The 18,589-nt window shown below is 39.8% G+C and overlaps 1 protein-coding gene across 7 annotated transcripts in view; it reads left to right on the forward strand.

Moving 5' to 3' along the window:
* PHC3 (polyhomeotic homolog 3) overlaps positions 1-18,589 on the forward strand; it is a 49,659-nt gene that overhangs the window by 17,366 nt on the left and 13,704 nt on the right. For 4 of the 7 annotated variants that reach the window (XM_072142835.1, XM_072142834.1, XM_072142837.1 and 1 more), the window contains exons 7-11: positions 4,110-4,344; positions 5,604-6,463; positions 7,580-7,736; positions 8,635-8,885; positions 9,707-9,866. In XM_072142835.1, the coding sequence (XP_071998936.1) occupies positions 4,110-4,344; positions 5,604-6,463; positions 7,580-7,736; positions 8,635-8,885; positions 9,707-9,866 (1,663 nt within the window). Of the gene's footprint in view, positions 1-4,109; positions 4,345-5,603; positions 6,464-7,579; positions 7,737-8,634; positions 8,886-9,706; positions 9,867-11,411; positions 11,479-11,802; positions 12,089-18,589 lie in introns of all 7 variants that reach the window. The other 3 variants (XR_011854295.1, XR_011854294.1, XM_072142838.1) reach the window with 3 other exon arrangements.

The raw sequence follows: 18,589 nt of genomic DNA on the forward strand, positions 1-18,589 counted from the left end.
CTGCTTTATAGAGGTGAACATCTTGATGTAAATGAGGCAGAAGTGTGGGGGGTATTACAAGAGCTCTTCCCGCAACACTTCTACCGCGCCCCTGCAGAACTTCTACAATGTCTTTGGCCTTCTCTGGCGGTGATGTCACATGGCTTTCTGGTCTTCTCGCGCCACACTCTCTACTTCACTATTGTCTGCTCCTCACTTCTGTGTGAGCTAGTGCAGTAGATGGCAGTGCAGAAGAGAGTGAGGCAGGCATACATGAGAAGTCCGTAGAGACAAGTGACGCCATCTACTAGGGGCAGTGCTGGAAGAGATAAAGCTGTAAACCAAAGCAGACTTCGGATCAAAAATGTGAAGTTATGGCTGCAATGCCATTGTTCACCTTCAAAAAAGCAGTGGTGGAGCTTTGTAAAGTTTAACTGAAGTGGTAGATTTCCTTTAAGATAAATAGGAACCTCTTTTGTGGTTGAACAAATGCAAATCCTGGAGTCACATGATGGAGTTTATTGGAAATTCTTCTTAGAAACCACAATGGGAAGAAAAAGTAAAGGCTGACTTATTAAAGGGACACTTACCAGAAGGGAGGCAGAGGAGGTCATTCAGTGCAATTAAGAATGAGGAAACAGTTTTGTTTTTTTTTTTTTGCATAAAGATATAAAGAGTAATTCTCCTAAGAGACTCTACTGAGAAGAAAATATGAACTTTTTAACCCCCTAAGGACGCAGCCATTTTTTGCTATAAAGTTCAGGCCATTATTTTGTAATCTGACATGCATCGCTTTTTAAGGTTCTAATTTTGAGCACTTTGGGCCACATTTATTAAAGTGTTTGCGCCAGTTTTGGGTCTGACTTTGCACTGAAAAGAACGTGCAAACTTCTACCACATGTGTATATAAAGTGTCTGTGCCAGTATTGTGTCCGGCTGCACCGTGTTCGACGCACCACAAGATTCTGCACCTAAACGGGCGTTCTGGTGCAGAGTCAGACCGTGCACAACATTTATTCCTGCGACTAAACAGAATTGTGTCGCACCCTCTATGTTAAAGGAGCACCCAGTACAGGGTGTGACAGATTATTGAAGAACGTGCACCAGTTTTATTTAATCTGGCGCACTCTGCACTACTTTTGATAAATATAGCCCTTTAACTAACCAAAGTGATTTTGAGTGGTTGAGAAATTTGGCGTTACCGTATATATTCTCGAGTATAAGCAGAGTTTTGCAGCATAAATGTGCTGAAAATCTCAAACTCTACATATACTCGAGTCAAGAAAAAAACCTAAAGTCAAAACTCACCTTTCCTCCCCCTGCAGGTCACCTTCGAGGGCGTCGGAAATGTGGGGTTTGATTTTATATTTTTTTCAATTGGGAAAATGGGGGCTGGCTGACGACAGGGGCAAGGGGCTGGCTAACTGATGGTTGATTTGTAAGCCCCGTGACATCAAAATAAAATATCTAGACATTTAAAAAATTAGGAAAACATAAAGCAGATATAGGGAAACCACCTCAAAGCTGATTGTAATGCAGTTTTAACTGCAACACGTGACTGCACCCTAAGGCTTAAAGATATGCAAATGAGCTTGAGGGAATTTGGATTCCATTAACAGCTATGGAGCCCAGAGCCCCTCAGACTCATTTGCATAATTTCTAAAGCCTTTTTTTGTAAAAACAAGGGCATAAAAAGCTAAGAGAAGAGCAGATCCTGCCAGAGGGGGCACACACCAGTATGCCAGTGTACTTGGTTTACAATCAATGATCCTGGTGGTTGATGTCCTTTAACATTTTTTATCTGTAAAACTCGCCCACAAGTGCATGCAGTTTCTACTGCAGTTGTGATGAACTTAAAACATAAAATGCATCTCTTATCAGAACTGTAGAATGTCTATATATTCTTAGAAATGTATGAATATATTCACAACTGTGTTACCATTCCCATTGTCAAACGGGTTAAGATGCTTGCAAATTGCATGATAAAAATAAAAAATACATGAATGGGCTCCCAAAAAATGTGGCTCCAGCTGAAGGTGCTCTCAGGAGCATACACCTCCTTCCTGCTGCGATTAGTTAGGTTGTGACCGGAAACACAAGTTTCCTGTCATTAGTATTATGGATTTGGAATAATTGTGCTAATGCCTTTAAAATGTGATTCAAGAGATTGTTTTGGATAAACCATGGATGAAATATATGAGATTCAGATTTAGTCATCCAAAAAAAGTAAACATATATTTTGCACCAATTAAAAATTCCCTGTTGGTCACACACAACCAGAGCACACAGAGCTCTCCATATCCATATAGTCACTCACAGCACTACTACATCTATTCACTCACTCAAATCTTCTACATACAGTGGGTATAGAAAGTATTCAGGCCACTTCAAAATTTTCATTTCTTCAAAAAGAAGACAAAAAAAAAATAAATCCTATCCTTTCCTTTCCTCTTCTCCTCCCTGCTCCACACTAACTACTTCTCTCTTGCCGCTCTGTGTCCCGTGGTGGTTGTATGCAATGGCATCAGGAGCCGGAGAAGAGCTGCGCCAGGAGCAGGAGAGAATCCGTGAGCAGTGCAGTACAGCTGACAAGTACTTACCGCTTCTAGGTTACTCTACTCTGTGTCCTTACCCCGACGGATGCAACTAGTTTCAAAAGTTATGACAGAATGAAGCGGAAGGACAGACCTTGGGAGCAGTAAGGACTTCTCAGCTGCACTCACCGCTATCTGCTACCATCACCAGTTATGGAAGTGCTTATTGGACTCTAAAGCTCCTCTGCTACCGATCAGTAGGAAAAGGCAGTGGGAAGGAATGGCCACATTTATCTCAGGAAAACAGGACTGTGGAGTCAGAGTCTGTGAACAATTTGATGGAGCTGGAGTCAGAGTTAAAGTCAGAAGTTTGGTTTACCGACTCCACAGCCCTACCAAAAAATACATAAAAATCCACAATTTACTAAACTCACTGCTGGGACTGCCACAATTCTTAAAGTATTAATTTCCTTTGAACTTGTGTACCTTTTCAGGCTTCAAACATAAAGATAGAAAATTGTAATATTTTGGTGAATAATCAACAAGTCGGACAGAATTGTGAAGTGGAGCGATATTTATTGGATATTTTAAACTTTTGTAAAAAATAAACTGAAAAGTAAGGCGTGCTATATTATTCAGCCCCCTTAAGTACTTTTTAGTGAAACCTTTTGCTGCGATTACATCTGCAGGATTTGTGCAGTGTACGAGTGATTGTTGTCCTATGGACAGACTCATTACAAAATGATCGCTTGCACCGTGCTCCTTGGGATGTTTAAAGTTTCTGAAATCTTTTTGTATCCAAATCCAGCTTTAAACTTCTCCACAACAGTATCACAGACCTGCCTTGTGTGTTCCTTGGTCTTCATGATGCAGAACCCTGAGAATACAGAGACCTGATTACACACAAGTGCATTATATTTATCATCATCAGTCATTTGGCACAACATTGGATCGTTCAGAGATTATCACTGAACTTCTGGAGTGAGTTTGCTGCACTGAAAGTAAAGGGGCCCAATAATATTGCACGCCCAACTTTTTGGCTTATTATTTTTTACAAAAGTTTAAAATATCCAATAAATTTAATTCCACTTCACAATTGTGTCCCACTTGTTGTTAATTCTTTACCAAAGAATTAGAAAAGGTAGAAAAGTTCCTGGAGGCCGAATGCACATGCTCTTTGCCTAACCTTGTAAAAGAATATTCTCTTAGATGGTGTGGTGTTACCTGCACAGCATATAATATGCCATAACATAAGATCTGGATATCCTGGTGGGTAAAATACCTAGGTCACCAGATATGAGATACATCGTATAACCTGTAAAAAAAAAAAAAAAAAAAAAAAAAGTATAGATAACGATATAATAAATCTTTATCTATATAGTGCCAACATATTCCTTACACATCATGGGGTACATATGAAGATAGACTATGACATTACAGGATAATAACATGTTCAGATGACACAATAGGAGTGAAGGCACTGTTCCCAAGAGCTTACAATCTATGGTTATTTTATTGGACTTTGTAATTATATTATTTTTTTCAGTTGAAACATCTTCTTCTGATCAAATATATTTTTTACCTGTCTTTGATTAGGTTCAGAATTTAACACTGCGGAACCCACCGATATTGGAAATATCATGTCCTCAAAACAGTCCTCCAAAAATAAATAACCATGACCAGCCCCTCGCTATGTGTCACAAGACTACCGTGACAAGTTCCAAAACCATTCACACCGATTCATATGAAGCCAATCGTAAAGGAGAGTGTCCTGGATCAGAATCCCGCTGTGTAACACGTACAGCAAGTTTACATCAGCTGCTCACGCCAGGCATGTATCAGGACTGTAGTATTTGCAATCCTGTTTTTCATTGTAAATATAATAGATGAATGTAAAATTGATCTAGAATCTGGAGGGATTTAAGGAAACCTGTCAGTTAAACTAACCCACAATAACTAAACCTATAGTTAAAAATGCTATTATACTGCAGTACTGCTATTATCCTCCACTTGGCCGGCCGTGCCCCCCCCCCCCCCCCTTCACGCCCCACTGGTTTGAAGGTGGCGGATCGGGGCAAATAATCGCAACTGGCCACTGGCGTTGTGTAGAAGTCCTGATAAATTTGCCCCAGTGTCTCTCTCATTCCTGAGGGAAGGGGTAATGAGGGAGATGAGCCGAGTCACATAGTGACTCGCCGAAGAGAAAGTATGCCCCTTATCAATCTGAATGCTGCCGGCACAGCTGAGCTGTGAGAATATGAATATGCTAGACTTAGCTCAAAGAAAAGACGATGATCGGACTTGCATGAAGTCATTTGTATAGATGGTGAATCAAATTTTTGAATGGACTGTGGAACTTTACAGACATGGGGAAGAACAATATAGGGATAGTTGTGCTGCTGTATAATAGCAGTTTTCATAGATAAGTTTAGTTGGTATGGTGATGCGTCGTGTGCTCACCGTGCCATGACAGGGAGTCATAGAAGTCCCTCTGACCTGGTTGCAAATCATGAAAACGGCGATGTGAATGAGCCCTAACTGACTGGTTCCCTTTAGTGACTGAAATTTAGGGGGACATTTATCAGAGCCGGTTTGCTCTGTTCGCTTGGTGTAATATACCGGCCCTGGCCACCAGCTGACCACAACACATAAGTGGTTTCAAAGAGGGGGGACTCCCTTTGACCACCATTAAAAACTACACACAGCTCAAATGGAAGAAAAATTTAAAACAAAATCATCTTGGATGGCAAAAATACAAAAAGTATATTCCCCCACCCCCAGAAATTAGAAAAAAAAAGTAAAATGCAGAAGAATTGTGCTCTATAAATTTGGAATTGCTTTAATCTTGCTGACCAAGAAAATAGTTTTTAACTACAATTGGTCCCATAGAAAACAAACCCCAATACAGCTACACTGAAAAATGTTATTGCTCTTGAGAGGTGATGATGGAAAAATAAATGATTATTGTCACAAAGTTCTGTTAACAAAAGGTGAAATAATATGCAGTGCTTTAATATTTAAATATCGTACAATATCTTCATAATATTTATTAAGTTGTCTTGTGCACATTGTTGCAATTTCTTTTCACAGTATCATATTCCTCGGTCCAGCCACATTCTTTGGTTAAACACCCAACAATCCACATCCACCCAGATCCACCAAAGCTGCCACATCACCAGATGATACTACAGCAGCAACAGCAGATACAGCATCGGCATCAGATCCAAACCATTACCTTACATAACCCACCCCTGGACTCCCCATCTGCCCAACACTGTGTGCCAATACAGAGCCCGGCCTTCCTGTCGCTTCCCAGCAGCGCTCACTCCCACCACAGTAGCCCTGCTCCAACTCCTCCATCTCCAACTCTCACACACTCTGCTCAGCAGTCTGTAGTAGTGTCCCCTTCACCCGCACAGTCTCCATGTCAGTCTCCAACCATAATCATTCACCCACAAGCCCTACTTCATTCACAGCCACCGCTGCTTGTGCAGAGGCCACTTCCATCCATCGAAAATACACAAAACATGCTGCATGCATCACCACACGTGGTACTTCCAACACATCCTTCATCTATAGTCACTCCAGGAAACCAAACCGAATCATCCCATCAGCAGGTCATAGCATCCACTGCACAGCAGCTCATGTCTCCTGTAGACCCTGTGCAGTCATCACTCCAGTCCTTGCCACCACAAATACCTTCCTCCCCTAATTTGCCTGCATCTCCTCCTTCCCAGCTGCAGTCATTGCCTCTACAGTCCATGCAGAGCATTTCAGTACAGCCAGAAATGTTATCCCCAGGCCAGGTCCTGGTGCAGAACGCGTTACTGACAGAAGAAGAACTTCCTGCTGCGGAAGCACTCGTTCAGCTGCCTTTCCAGACACTTCCACCACCCCAAACTGTTGCAGTTAACCTGCACATACCCCCAGCACAAGTGGAGTCACCAGTGGTAAGCTACATGATGCTTATGTCTTAAAATGTGCAAGAAAAACAAACATTTCAATCCTTCATAGATTGCCCAGAGGTTCTTTCTAGAACAACTTCCCCCTGACTATGAGTATTGTGTGCTATTGCAACTAAGCTCAATTCATTTCTATACAGCTGAGGCTCAATACTGCCAAATCACAGTCGGATGTGGCGCTGTTTTTGTTAGAAAGCAGCCATGTTTCTCAATCTCTAGACAACACCTTTAACGCTTGAACACTATAAGGGGCCACTATAGGTGGGGGTACAGTAAAGGGGGTACTGTAGGTGGGGGGTACAGTAAAGGGGGCACTATAGGTGGGGGGGGTACAGTAACGGGGGCCCTATAGGTGGGGGGTTCAGTTAAGGGGGCCATTTAGGTGGGGGTACAGTAAAGGGGGCCCTATAGGTGGGGGTTTCAGTAAAGGGCCCTATAGGTGGGGGGTTCAGTAAAGGGGGCCCTATAGGTGGGGGGTTCAGTAAAGAGGGCCCTATAGGTGGGGGGTTCAGTTAAGGGGGCCCTATAGGGGGGGGTGTACAGTAAATGGGGCCCTATAGGTGGAGGGGTTCAGTAAAGGGGGCACTATAGGTAGGGGGTACAGTAAAGGGGGCCCTATAGGTGGGAGGTAAAGTAAAGGGGGCCCTATAGGTGGGGGGTACAGTAAAGGGGGCACTATAGGTGGGGGGTACAGAAAAGATGGCAATATATGGAAAAGGGGGTTCATCATAAATGATGCAACTACAGGAAAGGGTTTTTATTAGAGGGGCTTACTTGGAAATAGAACCATAAGGGGGCACAGCCCCTAGAATCCCTAAACAAAATTGTATGAAGCCGGCCCCAGTTACGAAAAGGTTTGGGACCACTGTTTTTAAAGTAAACATATTAGCATTAAAATATCTGTAAGATTACTGCTAGCCCCTGTATGAGTACATCCATGTTATGCTGTTTTCCTTGTCCTTCTGTAAAAGAATGCTGGCAGGGTGTGAGGTGAAAAAAATATAAAGGAAATGTTTTGATTGACTGCATTGTTCCCAGGGTGATTCCAAGTGATTTCAGCTATGAATTTGGAGCCTGTCGTAGCTAAAGCTTTCTTCATCCTAGGTTTACCAAGTAGAAAATTTGTGTCCAGGAGAAGTGCCAATGGAGCAACAGGAATGTGTGCGTGTCATTACACAGACCCCCACACCTCCAACGCTGTCTCCCCCTGCACTTCCTTTAGGGAGTGGTGAGGAGCTTCCTGTAGATCATATAATGCAAGGTAAAAATAACTTCTCATATTACATGGTATCATTTATTCAGTTTCCCTGATCCCAATGCCTTAGTGCAGCAATGGCGAACCTTTTAGAGACCGAGTGCCGAAAATACAACCAAGACCCACTTATTTATCGCAAAGTGCCAACATAGACATTTAATTTGTGATTTATACTCCCTCTGTCACAGCTTTCATTCATATCAGCACCATGAGGACACCAATAAAGAAGAATATAGAAGAAATTTGGATGATCATTGTAGTTTCCCTCCAAGGTCCAATAAACAGGAAGAATTATCAGGGCCGGAGCATGAGCTACAATGATAATCCAAATCTGTCCACACCTTCCCACTCCTCCAGTAGTCCCAGGTAGGCCTGTCACTTTAATATAGCTCTGTGGTCAGCAAGTCATGGGGTATCTGGGACTGCAGGAAGATACCTGGAGTCATCTCTGGTGATGGCCTGAGTGCCCACAGAGAGGGCTCCGAGTGCCACCTCTGGCACTAGTGCCATAGGTTCGCCATCACTGCCTTAGTGTAATCATCACGTGCGGATTAGCGTAGAACGAGTCCACAGTATTTTGTTGGACTTCTGGGAAAATAAGTTTATAAACATTTTTTGGAAATCCAGAAATAGGAATAAAAATACTCTTTATTTAAATTATTTCCTGGAATATGCGTAAATACCTGGAGAAAAGTGGTCTAAACAAGACTTTTATATGGTGATGTTGATTTGGGATAGGTCCACTCTACTATTAGCCCAAATAGTACTGGATGCAATGTGGCACTGTTTATGGGTCCAAGATTACTGAAATCTGTTAGTTGTAAATTGCCTATTATAATATTCAGGTAAATAATTTGAATTATCATTGAATATTATAATGAAAATATGTTTTTATGAATTCTAGGTCTCCCAACAGCAGTGTCTTCAGTTAGTGCCTCAGTTATTAAGTCTCCATCTGACAATTCCTATGCCTCAATACCAGCACCACCGCTACTTCTACCAGCTGCTACTACACAGAGCAATAGTACGCAGAAGCCGAACAGCATTCCAGGTCTGGATAACAAGCTTCCCCAAGCCATAGTGAGACCTCAGATCCTGACACATGTCATAGAGGGATTTGTCATCCAAGAAGGCCTAGAACCATTTCCTGTAAGTGTAAGCATCATTATCTTTATAGCCAAAACTCTTAACTAATACTGTATATTGTAATTGTTATGTTACATTATACAGTATAGGTAAACAATAGTTTCCTGTTCTGTAAAATCTTAAAGGGAACCTGTCAGCAGAAATTGACCTAAATAACCCTTGCCAGTATGTTGTCACGTACCTTAACATCTTCCAGATCATGTCTGTTTCATGACATATCATGACGTCATCCAGAAAATCTATTTTGATGTGAGATATAGATTGATTGTATAAAGTCATGGAGGTAGAGATTTTAGCATTGAAGTCAAAATTTCTTCCTCAGAACATCCCCTCTGCCGTGATTAACGACATTTTACCAATTTTCTGGAGAGTTGGTTACTTAATTCCCTGGAAACAGACATATCAATTATAATAAAGAGGTGGGGAAAGCTTGACTACAACACTGAGCTTGTGGTAAGATGTTTCACAATGTCAGTATATCTGCTGACAGGTTCTCATTAACCCTTCTATTGCTAAGAGCGTATCTCAAAATGTCCTCACAGGCTGAGGTACATAAGATACATTCTAGCTTCTAAGAGTCCTAACTTTGGAACCCTGGAACCTAGAAGCTATTCTTTCATATTAATTTATTTAAGATTGTTTTTCTAGGTGCCAGGGATACAGAGAAATTAATTTTTACAATTTTGGGTGCAATTTTTATATATAAATCATCCCCAATCTTACACATCCTGATTTATTATATAATTGCCTGATTGTATCGTAAGTTCCTGCAACTTCGAAATTTGCTCCACAACTAAAGGCAACAATATGCATACTATTTAATATTCTAGGTGAATCGATCTTCCCTACTGGTCGATGAACCTGACAAAGGGCATCTGCCACTTGATGAACAGGTTGTGAACCATACTGACATGGAGTCAGAGATTCAGAGCACAGCCAAGCTTCCAGACAACTCTACTGATACGGATGTGGATGACCTAACAGCAGAGGGTCAGTCATAGTTTTATTTTCTTCTCTTATTTGCTCATTGTCCCAAGGGCTAATGGTACCACCAAAGCTTTTCTCATTTCTACATGGTCCTAAGTAAGGCTACATTCACACCGTAGTACGGCGGGCATACATCGGCGCCGCGGAGAGGAGCAGGGGATGAGCGCAGCTCACCCCCGCCCCTCTCCATAGGAAGATACAGCGCCATGTCCTATCTTTTCCCGGGCTACGGAGCGGTACGGTGCCGCACGTGTGCTGCACCGTACCGCTGCCGTACAGGGCCGTGAGCCCATAGAAGTGTATTGGGGACTTATATCGGCCGTATATACGTTGGCTGTATATACATCCCCCATACATGTGTGTGAATGTAGCCTAAGAGCGATATAGACAGATCTCAGTTCTCTGCAGCTCTTAGTATGTAGATTATAGTTTTCTGTTTGTGGTTATACTCCCATAGAATTCATCCCATCAGTCTAAATGTTTCCCCATTACTTAGAAACAACAAAAATGTTGCTGCTTTTTTTTTTTTTTTTAGTAAATACGTGGTTTTTTTATTTGCCCCTTACAAAAAGTAAATTTGTGATTTTATTAATACGAGGAATGTTACTGTAAACATGCTGCCAAAACTTGTTTTTCCTGCTGGGCACAGATTATCATTTCTTTGCACGTTCCCTGTGGATAAAACTCAAGTGTATAATGTGACGATGTAGAATTGAGAATCCTCTTCACAGACTACGCCACATCAACTATTCGTAGCTTTATTATTTTCTAGTATTCTTTAAGGAAATTTAAGTTCATTCTTTGATAAATATCATTGATATCCATTACGGTACTTTATTACCTTGTTTCCACCATTAGGCTTTTCACTGACCTATGGTTCCTATGAGTGGCCTTTCTTCCCCCTAAGAAGATCTCTTCAGTAATATATATTAGATGGGCATAATTACAGCTTTATTTTGGGTTTCACAAACAGATTAGCTTGAGAAAGACGCTGGTTGTGTGTGACTTGCAGAAGAGAATTCCTCAGGGAGGGGGATGAGGGAGCGGCTTTCTCATTAGCAAGTCACACACAGCCAGAGTCTCTCTCATTCCTTAGGAAGGGATGAATGATGATATAACAGACTGTCTTGCTCTGTTACCATAGTAATGATGTGTGTAACTGCCATCACTGCCTATTGAAGTGAGTTTTTTTTTTTTTAATCTTTTTTTTTTTTTTGTTTAAAACCCCTTCATTGAGATTGGGACATCAGGATTCTACTAAACTGAGGTTTAAAGGTACATGTTATTTTTTTGAGCGAGAAACATTGATTTGGTTAAGTCTGTAGATGTTGTGACATAATCTGTAGAGGATATCTATATAAACTTGATATGTATTCATAGTTAATAATGCAAAGATCTGTTTCTGGCCCAAAGTATCCCAATAAATTTAATGTATTCAATTGAATTACTTTTCAAGTAAAGTGTAATTATTTGGGGCGGTGTTGTTTCTTTTTTAATTTTATGAGATATTCTCCCTAATCCCAGTCTTAATGGTGTACCCCCAAACAGAAGTCTCAAAATCAAGGCCCAGGAAAAAGCGCTTCTACTGTGAAGATCTTACAGCTGAATTTAGCAGGTGAGGTGCAGGCAGGTAATGCTGTGTTGTGAGCTCACGGGGGGTTTCATCAGGACCCCTGTTTATTGCTAGGAACACAGGACAATCTCACAAATGTCTATATCATTTATGAAATAAGGAAAGGCCTTATACCAACAATAAAATGGTTAACATGACTTGGTGTGTTAACTTAATTGGTTAATTCACCAAAGGGGCAAGTTATCGTGCATTATTATCCAGTGTTTGTTTTCTGTTTCTGAATGTTATTAAACAGAAGTTATTTTCTCATGTACAAGTAAAATCATGGCTGGAACTCGGCAGTAAACTATGGCAATTTCCTTACAGCTTCCTGTGACGAGGGGGGCGGAGGGGGCGGGGCCTTTATTATACTTTGGCGCACAAGCATCGGCATATGATATGCCCCTCCTGAAACAGTAAATTCAGAACATATAAGACCCTCTAGTCTAAATCCAAAAACACTTTTAGTAGAAGAGATGGAAACCACATGAAGCTCAGAAAGCTGTACAAATGTAAAAAAAACAAACTATGAAAAAAATAAGAAAGTTACACTCTGATGAAAGGCACAGAATGAGGAAAGCGATTGAATTTTGCAGAGACCGGAATCTAGAAGGTATGGGTGAGAATACGTAGGGTGACAAATGATTTTTTTTTTTTTTAGTATTAAAATTGTAGTAAATCGTGACATTAGGAGCAGAAAAGAATAAAGGTATCTAGCCATCTTCCATATAGGGCCTCAAACTTTTTTCACAATTACAAGAATCAGGGCCAGATTTATGGTGGTGGACACAGTGATGACATAGTCCAGGGATAAAACTACACATTGATGTATTAGTCCAGGGAATACACGCATAGTATAGTCCAGGGATAATACGCACAATCCAAATACACACGGTCACAGTACAGACATAATACGCACGTTGACATCACAGTACATACATAATACACACAGTGATGTCATGGTACAGCAATAATACATACACAGTGATGTCACAGTACATGGGTAATACACGCAGTGTTGTCATAGTATTATGAGTGCACCACTCGCAGAGCTTCACCACTTCATCATGTGACTCTGGCTCCTCATGCCAGTCAGACCAGGATAGTAGAAGGAGTTCATGACTCCCTGTGCTTTATAGAACTCAGTAGTATCAGTGCCCCATTACAATGATACTGCTGATTATGTGGCAGTAGATGGGAAAGTCATAGTGGTGGGGGTCCCAGGTCTTAAGCCCCAGATGCCCTTCCTATAATCTGTCCCTGATAAGAATAGTTGTATTCTTCAAAATGAAAAGAATATAACTATTGTAGCACTGTCTCCGGTGTACAAGAATATAACTACTATAATACTGGCACCTATGTACAAGAATATAACCACTATAATACTGCCCCCTATGTACAAGAATATAACTACTATAATACTGCCCCCTATGTACAAGAATATAACTGCTATAAAACTTCCCCCTATGTACAGGAATATAACTACTGTAATACTGCACCCTATGTACAAAAATATGACTACTATAATACTGCCCCGTATGTACAAGAATATAACTACCATAATACTGCCCCCTATGTTCAGGAATATAACTACTATAATACTGCCCCCTATGTACAGGAATATAACTACTATGATACTGCCCCCTGTGTACAAGAATATAACTACTATAATACTGCTCCTATGTACAAGAATATAACCACTATAATACTGCCCCCTATGAACAAGAATATAACTACTATAATACTGTCCCCTATGTACAAGAATATAACTACTATAATACTGCTCCCTATGAACAAGAATATAACTACTATAATACTTCCCCCTATGTACAAGAATATAACCACTATAATACTGCCCCCTATGAACAAGAATATAACCACTATAATACTGCTCCCTATGAACAAGAATATAACTACTATAATACTGCCCCCTATGTACAAGAATATAACTACTATAATACTGTCCCCTATGAACAAGAATATAACTACTATAATACTGTCCCCTATGAACAAGAATATAACTACTACAATACTGCCCCCTATATGCAAGAATATAACTACTATAATAGTGCTCCCTATGTACAAGAATATAACTACTATAATACTGCACCCTATGTACAAGAATATAACTACTATAATACTGTCCCCTATGGACAAGAATATAACTACTATAATACTGTCCCCTATGAACAAGAATATAACTACTATAATACTGTCCCCTATGAACAAGAATATAACTACTATAATACTGCTCCCTATGAACAAGAATATAACTACTATAATACTGCCCCCTATATACAAGAATATAACTACTATAATACTGCTCCCTATGAACAAGAATATAACTACTATAATACTGCCCCCTATGAACAAGAATATAACTACTATAATACTGCTCCCTATGTGCAAGAATTTAACTACTATAATACTGCTCCCTATGAACAAGAATATAACTACTATAATACTGTCCCCTATGAACAAGAATATAACTACTATAATACTGTCCCCTATGAACAAGAATATAACTACTATAATACTGTCCCCTATGAACAAGAATATAACTACTACAATACTGCCCCCTATATGCAAGAATATAACTACTATAATACTGTCCCCTATGAACAAGAATATAACTACTATAATACTGCCCCCTATGAACAAGAATATAACTACTATAATACTGCCCCCTATGAACAAGAATATAACTACTATAATACTGCCCCCTATGAACAAGAATATAACTACTATAATACTGCCCCTATGTACAGGAATATAACTACTATAATACTGCCCCCTATGTACAAGAATATAACTACTATAATACTGCCCCCTATGAACAAGAATATAACTACTATAATACTGTCCCCTATGAACAAGAATATAACTACTATAATACTGCTCCCTATGTACAAGAATATAACTACTATAATACTGTCCCCTATGTACAAGAATATAACTACTATAATACTGTCCCCTATGAACAAGAATATAACTACTATAATACTGTCCCCTATGAACAAGAATATAACTACTATAATACTGTCCCCTATGAACAAGAATATAACTACTATAATACTGTCCCCTATGAACAAGAATATAACTACTATAATACTGCCCCTATGTACAAGAATATAACTACTATACTGTTATACTGCCCCTATGTACAAGAATATAACTACTATAATACTGCCCCCTATGTACAAGAATTTAACTACTATAATACTGTCCCCTATGAACAAGAATATAACTACTATAATACTGTCCCCTATGAACAAGAATATAACTACTATAATACTGCCCCCTATGAACAAGAATATAACTACTATAATACTGTCCCCTATGAACAAGAATATAACTACTATAATACTGCCCCCTATGTACAGGAATATAGCTACTATAATACTGCCCCTATGTACAGGAATATAACTACTATAATACTGCCCCCTATGTACAAGAATATAACTACTATAATACTGCTCCCTATGAACAAGAATATAACTACTATAATACTGTCCCCTATGAACAAGAATATAACTACTATAATACTGTCCCCTATGAACAAGAATATAACTACTATAATACTGCCCCCTATGAACAAGAATATAACTACTATAATACTGTCCCCTATGAACAAGAATATAACTACTATAATACTGCCCCCTATGTACAGGAATATAGCTACTATAATACTGCCCCTATGTACAGGAATATAACTACTATAATACTGCCCCCTATGTACAAGAATATAACTACTATAATACTGCTCCCTATGAACAAGAATATAACTACTATAATACTGTCCCCTATGAACAAGAATATAACTACTATAATACTGCTCCCTATGAACAAGAATATAACTACTATAATACTGCCCCCTATGAACAAGAATATAACTACTATAATACTGTCCCCTATGAACAAGAATATAACTTTTGTAATATTGTATTGTAATGGTTACCACGGACAACAGTAATATTGGTTGCAGTCCTCTGTAAGGTAATATATTCACAAATATGTTGATTACTGCTATTTTCCTTTTTGATTTAAATGTGCAGAACTATTTTTTTAAAGTAATTTTACAGAAGGCCTGGAGCAAATGTGAACATAACCTTAGTAAAGAAAGGAGTGTCAGGAGATATTGCAGTGATACAGCTTCAGTATTCAGCTCAGTATAAAATTCTACCATGTGCAATTTTATTTCCTAGTTCGTACGACCTTTAAGGAACTAGGCCATGGAAATTAGTCAGACAACATTTGTCTTACTAATTTCCATGTGATCTAAACCCGGAATTTTCGGAACTTCCGGTTGAGGACTCCTTGTCCCCTATAAATTTCGAGCTTGTGATTATATGTATAGGAATCTGAGGAAGCACTTAGTCCAAGCCCGAAACGTGTCATTCTGTTTTTAATTTTTAACAACCTTTTTATTGTTAAGCAAATTTTAGTGGCATTTATGGTTTAAATAAAAGATTTTTTTTAACAAAAAACATCTCGAGCAAGCCAACGCCATTTTTACATCCCGGAATTGAAGGAGAGGATAATCGCACCCTGATTGGATGATTTACATTACTAACATTAAGGCAGTTCCTTTGCAAGATACATCTATAGTTTATTGTACAATCCCAAGGTTGTTTCCAAATGCAAAATAGAAAGGGCCCGATTGTGACTCATACTACTTTTTTAATGGTAAAAAAGTTTGAAAATAAGCGTATTTCTTAGCCGCATGTTCACCCATAGCTTCTCATTTTATGTTTAAAATTTTTGCGTAGCAGTCAAACACCTCTGAAAATCTATATCCACAGCCTTAACCAGGCTCAAATTACGACTATCTTCCTCAAAGTCTCATAAGTCCATGCTAGTGCTATTGTACGGTTATCATCATTAAAATACTAAAATCTACCATCAAAATCCATCATGATAAACCAGGGACACCTACTCATAGATCCAGGCACTGTGACTGTGGTAATCTGCTTATATTTCTTATCCATGGCCTGCTTCTTCCTAAAATCTACTTTTGAAATTGTGCTTATGAATCTGAATGGCTTTGGGGATTTTAGCAGAGCCCCTCAGTGCTGCTGATTCACAGGTCTCTCCCTTCCCCTGCTCCCTCAGCGCCTCGCCCTCCCTCTGCCTGATTTAATCTCACTGCAGTACAGGAAGTTTCATCACAGTGGGAGCAGAAAACTGCTTCTTGCACACTGTAACAGACTGTTAAGCTGCAGCACAGAGGGGATCTTGTAACACCCCCAGAGCCCTTTAGGCTCATTCGCATAAATGTAAAAGTTTGATTATATAAGGAAAGAGGCCATGGGTAACAAATTTAAGAACATTACCACAGTCACTGTGCATGGGTCTGTGAGTATGTGTCCCTGATTTATCATGCTTGATTTTGATTGTAGATTTCCTTTAAAGCCTTTAAATATGTTACCCAAATTAGAGGTCAAACTTACAGCTCTGTAGTTACCTGGTCTAAGGTGTAATTTTCTACATGTATTTTGGTTTCAATAGTAAAGGTTTTATTGTCTGCATAGCTAGTTGTCCAGATTTTGTTAATCTGGATTTTAAAAATTCTTTCTTACTCTAATGATTTCCCTGTTTCATTGAAGGTAATATGTTGCCACCAATCAATCAACCTAGCTGAACTAACTGCTTTGTTGTGTAGCACAATGTCCTTACATACCACTCGTTTCATTGTTTTTATTTTCCAGCTGTGCCAAAACTTTACTTTAGAAATAGGCAAATGAGACTGAAAACAACACTGTTACACTCCTTCTTCTCTTTCTAGCAAGATCTCGTTTAGATAGACCTGAGGCACCTTGTCTATTTCATTTGAATATTTCTAAAGTAAAGTCTTGCCACATAAAGGTGACATGTGTAGGCATAGCACTGCATAATATACAGAAAGTATTCAGACCCCTTCAAATTTTTTACTCTGTTTATTGCAACCAATTAGTAAGATCAAAAAAGTTATTTTTTGTCTCATACAATCTGCACCCCATCTTGACAGAAAAAAATCCCAGAATGGAGATATTTGTGCTAATTTATTAACCAAGACTCTTTGCTGTGACACATATATTTAACTCGCATGCTGTCTACTACCTTCTGATCCTCCTTTAGATGGTTCTACTCCTTCATTGGAGTCAAGCTATGTTTAATTAAACTGATTGGGTTTTATTAGGAAAGTCGCTCATCTGTCTATATAAGACCTCACAGCTCACAGTGCATGTCAGACCACATGAGAATGATGAGGTCTAAGGAACTGCCCAAGGAGCTCAGAGACAAAACTGTGGCAAGGCACAGATCTGTCCAAGGTTACAAAAGAATTTCTGCACCACTCTAGGTTCCTAAGAGCACAGTTGCTTTCATAATCCTTAAATGGACAAGTTTGGGACGTCCAGCCAAACTAAGCTATCGTGGGAGAAGAGCCTTGGTGAGAGCGGTAAAGAAGAACCCCAAGATTTCGTCGTTTTTCAAACGTTGGGTCAAGGCTCGACATTTTAGGGTGTGTCACTTTCTGGCGGATGGGAAATGGCATAGAGGGGACGTTTTGGTCTCTCCACCGGACTTGCCATGAGCACCTATTTGGCAAGGTCTTCAACTATCACACTATCTGGGATCTATCACACCACCTCCTGATTTCAGTCGGTTGTTGACGGGCTTTGAAGGTGCATGCACGCAGAAGGGCCATATTAGGGGCACTCTCTCACTGTTGTATAGCCTCCTGGTATCTCCCCCGCAGGACCACATCCCAGCCATTATGGCCAAATGGGAACGAGATTTGGCATTGAATCTCTCTGCTGAAAAGAGGAGATTACACTCCTACATGTTTTTTGGAGTTGCCCCTCACTTGCGTCATACTGGACAGGGGTTGCTTGGGGTGTTGGAGCTGACGGACAGGGAGTTGCGGGATGACCCTGCTTAGGTTTTGCTCCATCATCATGAGATTACCCTTGCCACGTACAGAAAGTCCCTACTGTGCTTTCTTCTTAACTCAGCAAGAGCTTGTATCCCAGCCTGCTGGTATTCTCCTGATCCACCCTCCTTGCATCAGTGGCTGGGTCGTGTCGGTGAACTGCAGCGGATGGAGAGCCTCTTGAATACCAATTCCTTGGTT

Source organism: Engystomops pustulosus, chromosome 3, assembly GCF_040894005.1.
Source record: "Engystomops pustulosus chromosome 3, aEngPut4.maternal, whole genome shotgun sequence".
Classification (NCBI taxonomy): domain Eukaryota; kingdom Metazoa; phylum Chordata; class Amphibia; order Anura; family Leptodactylidae; genus Engystomops; species Engystomops pustulosus.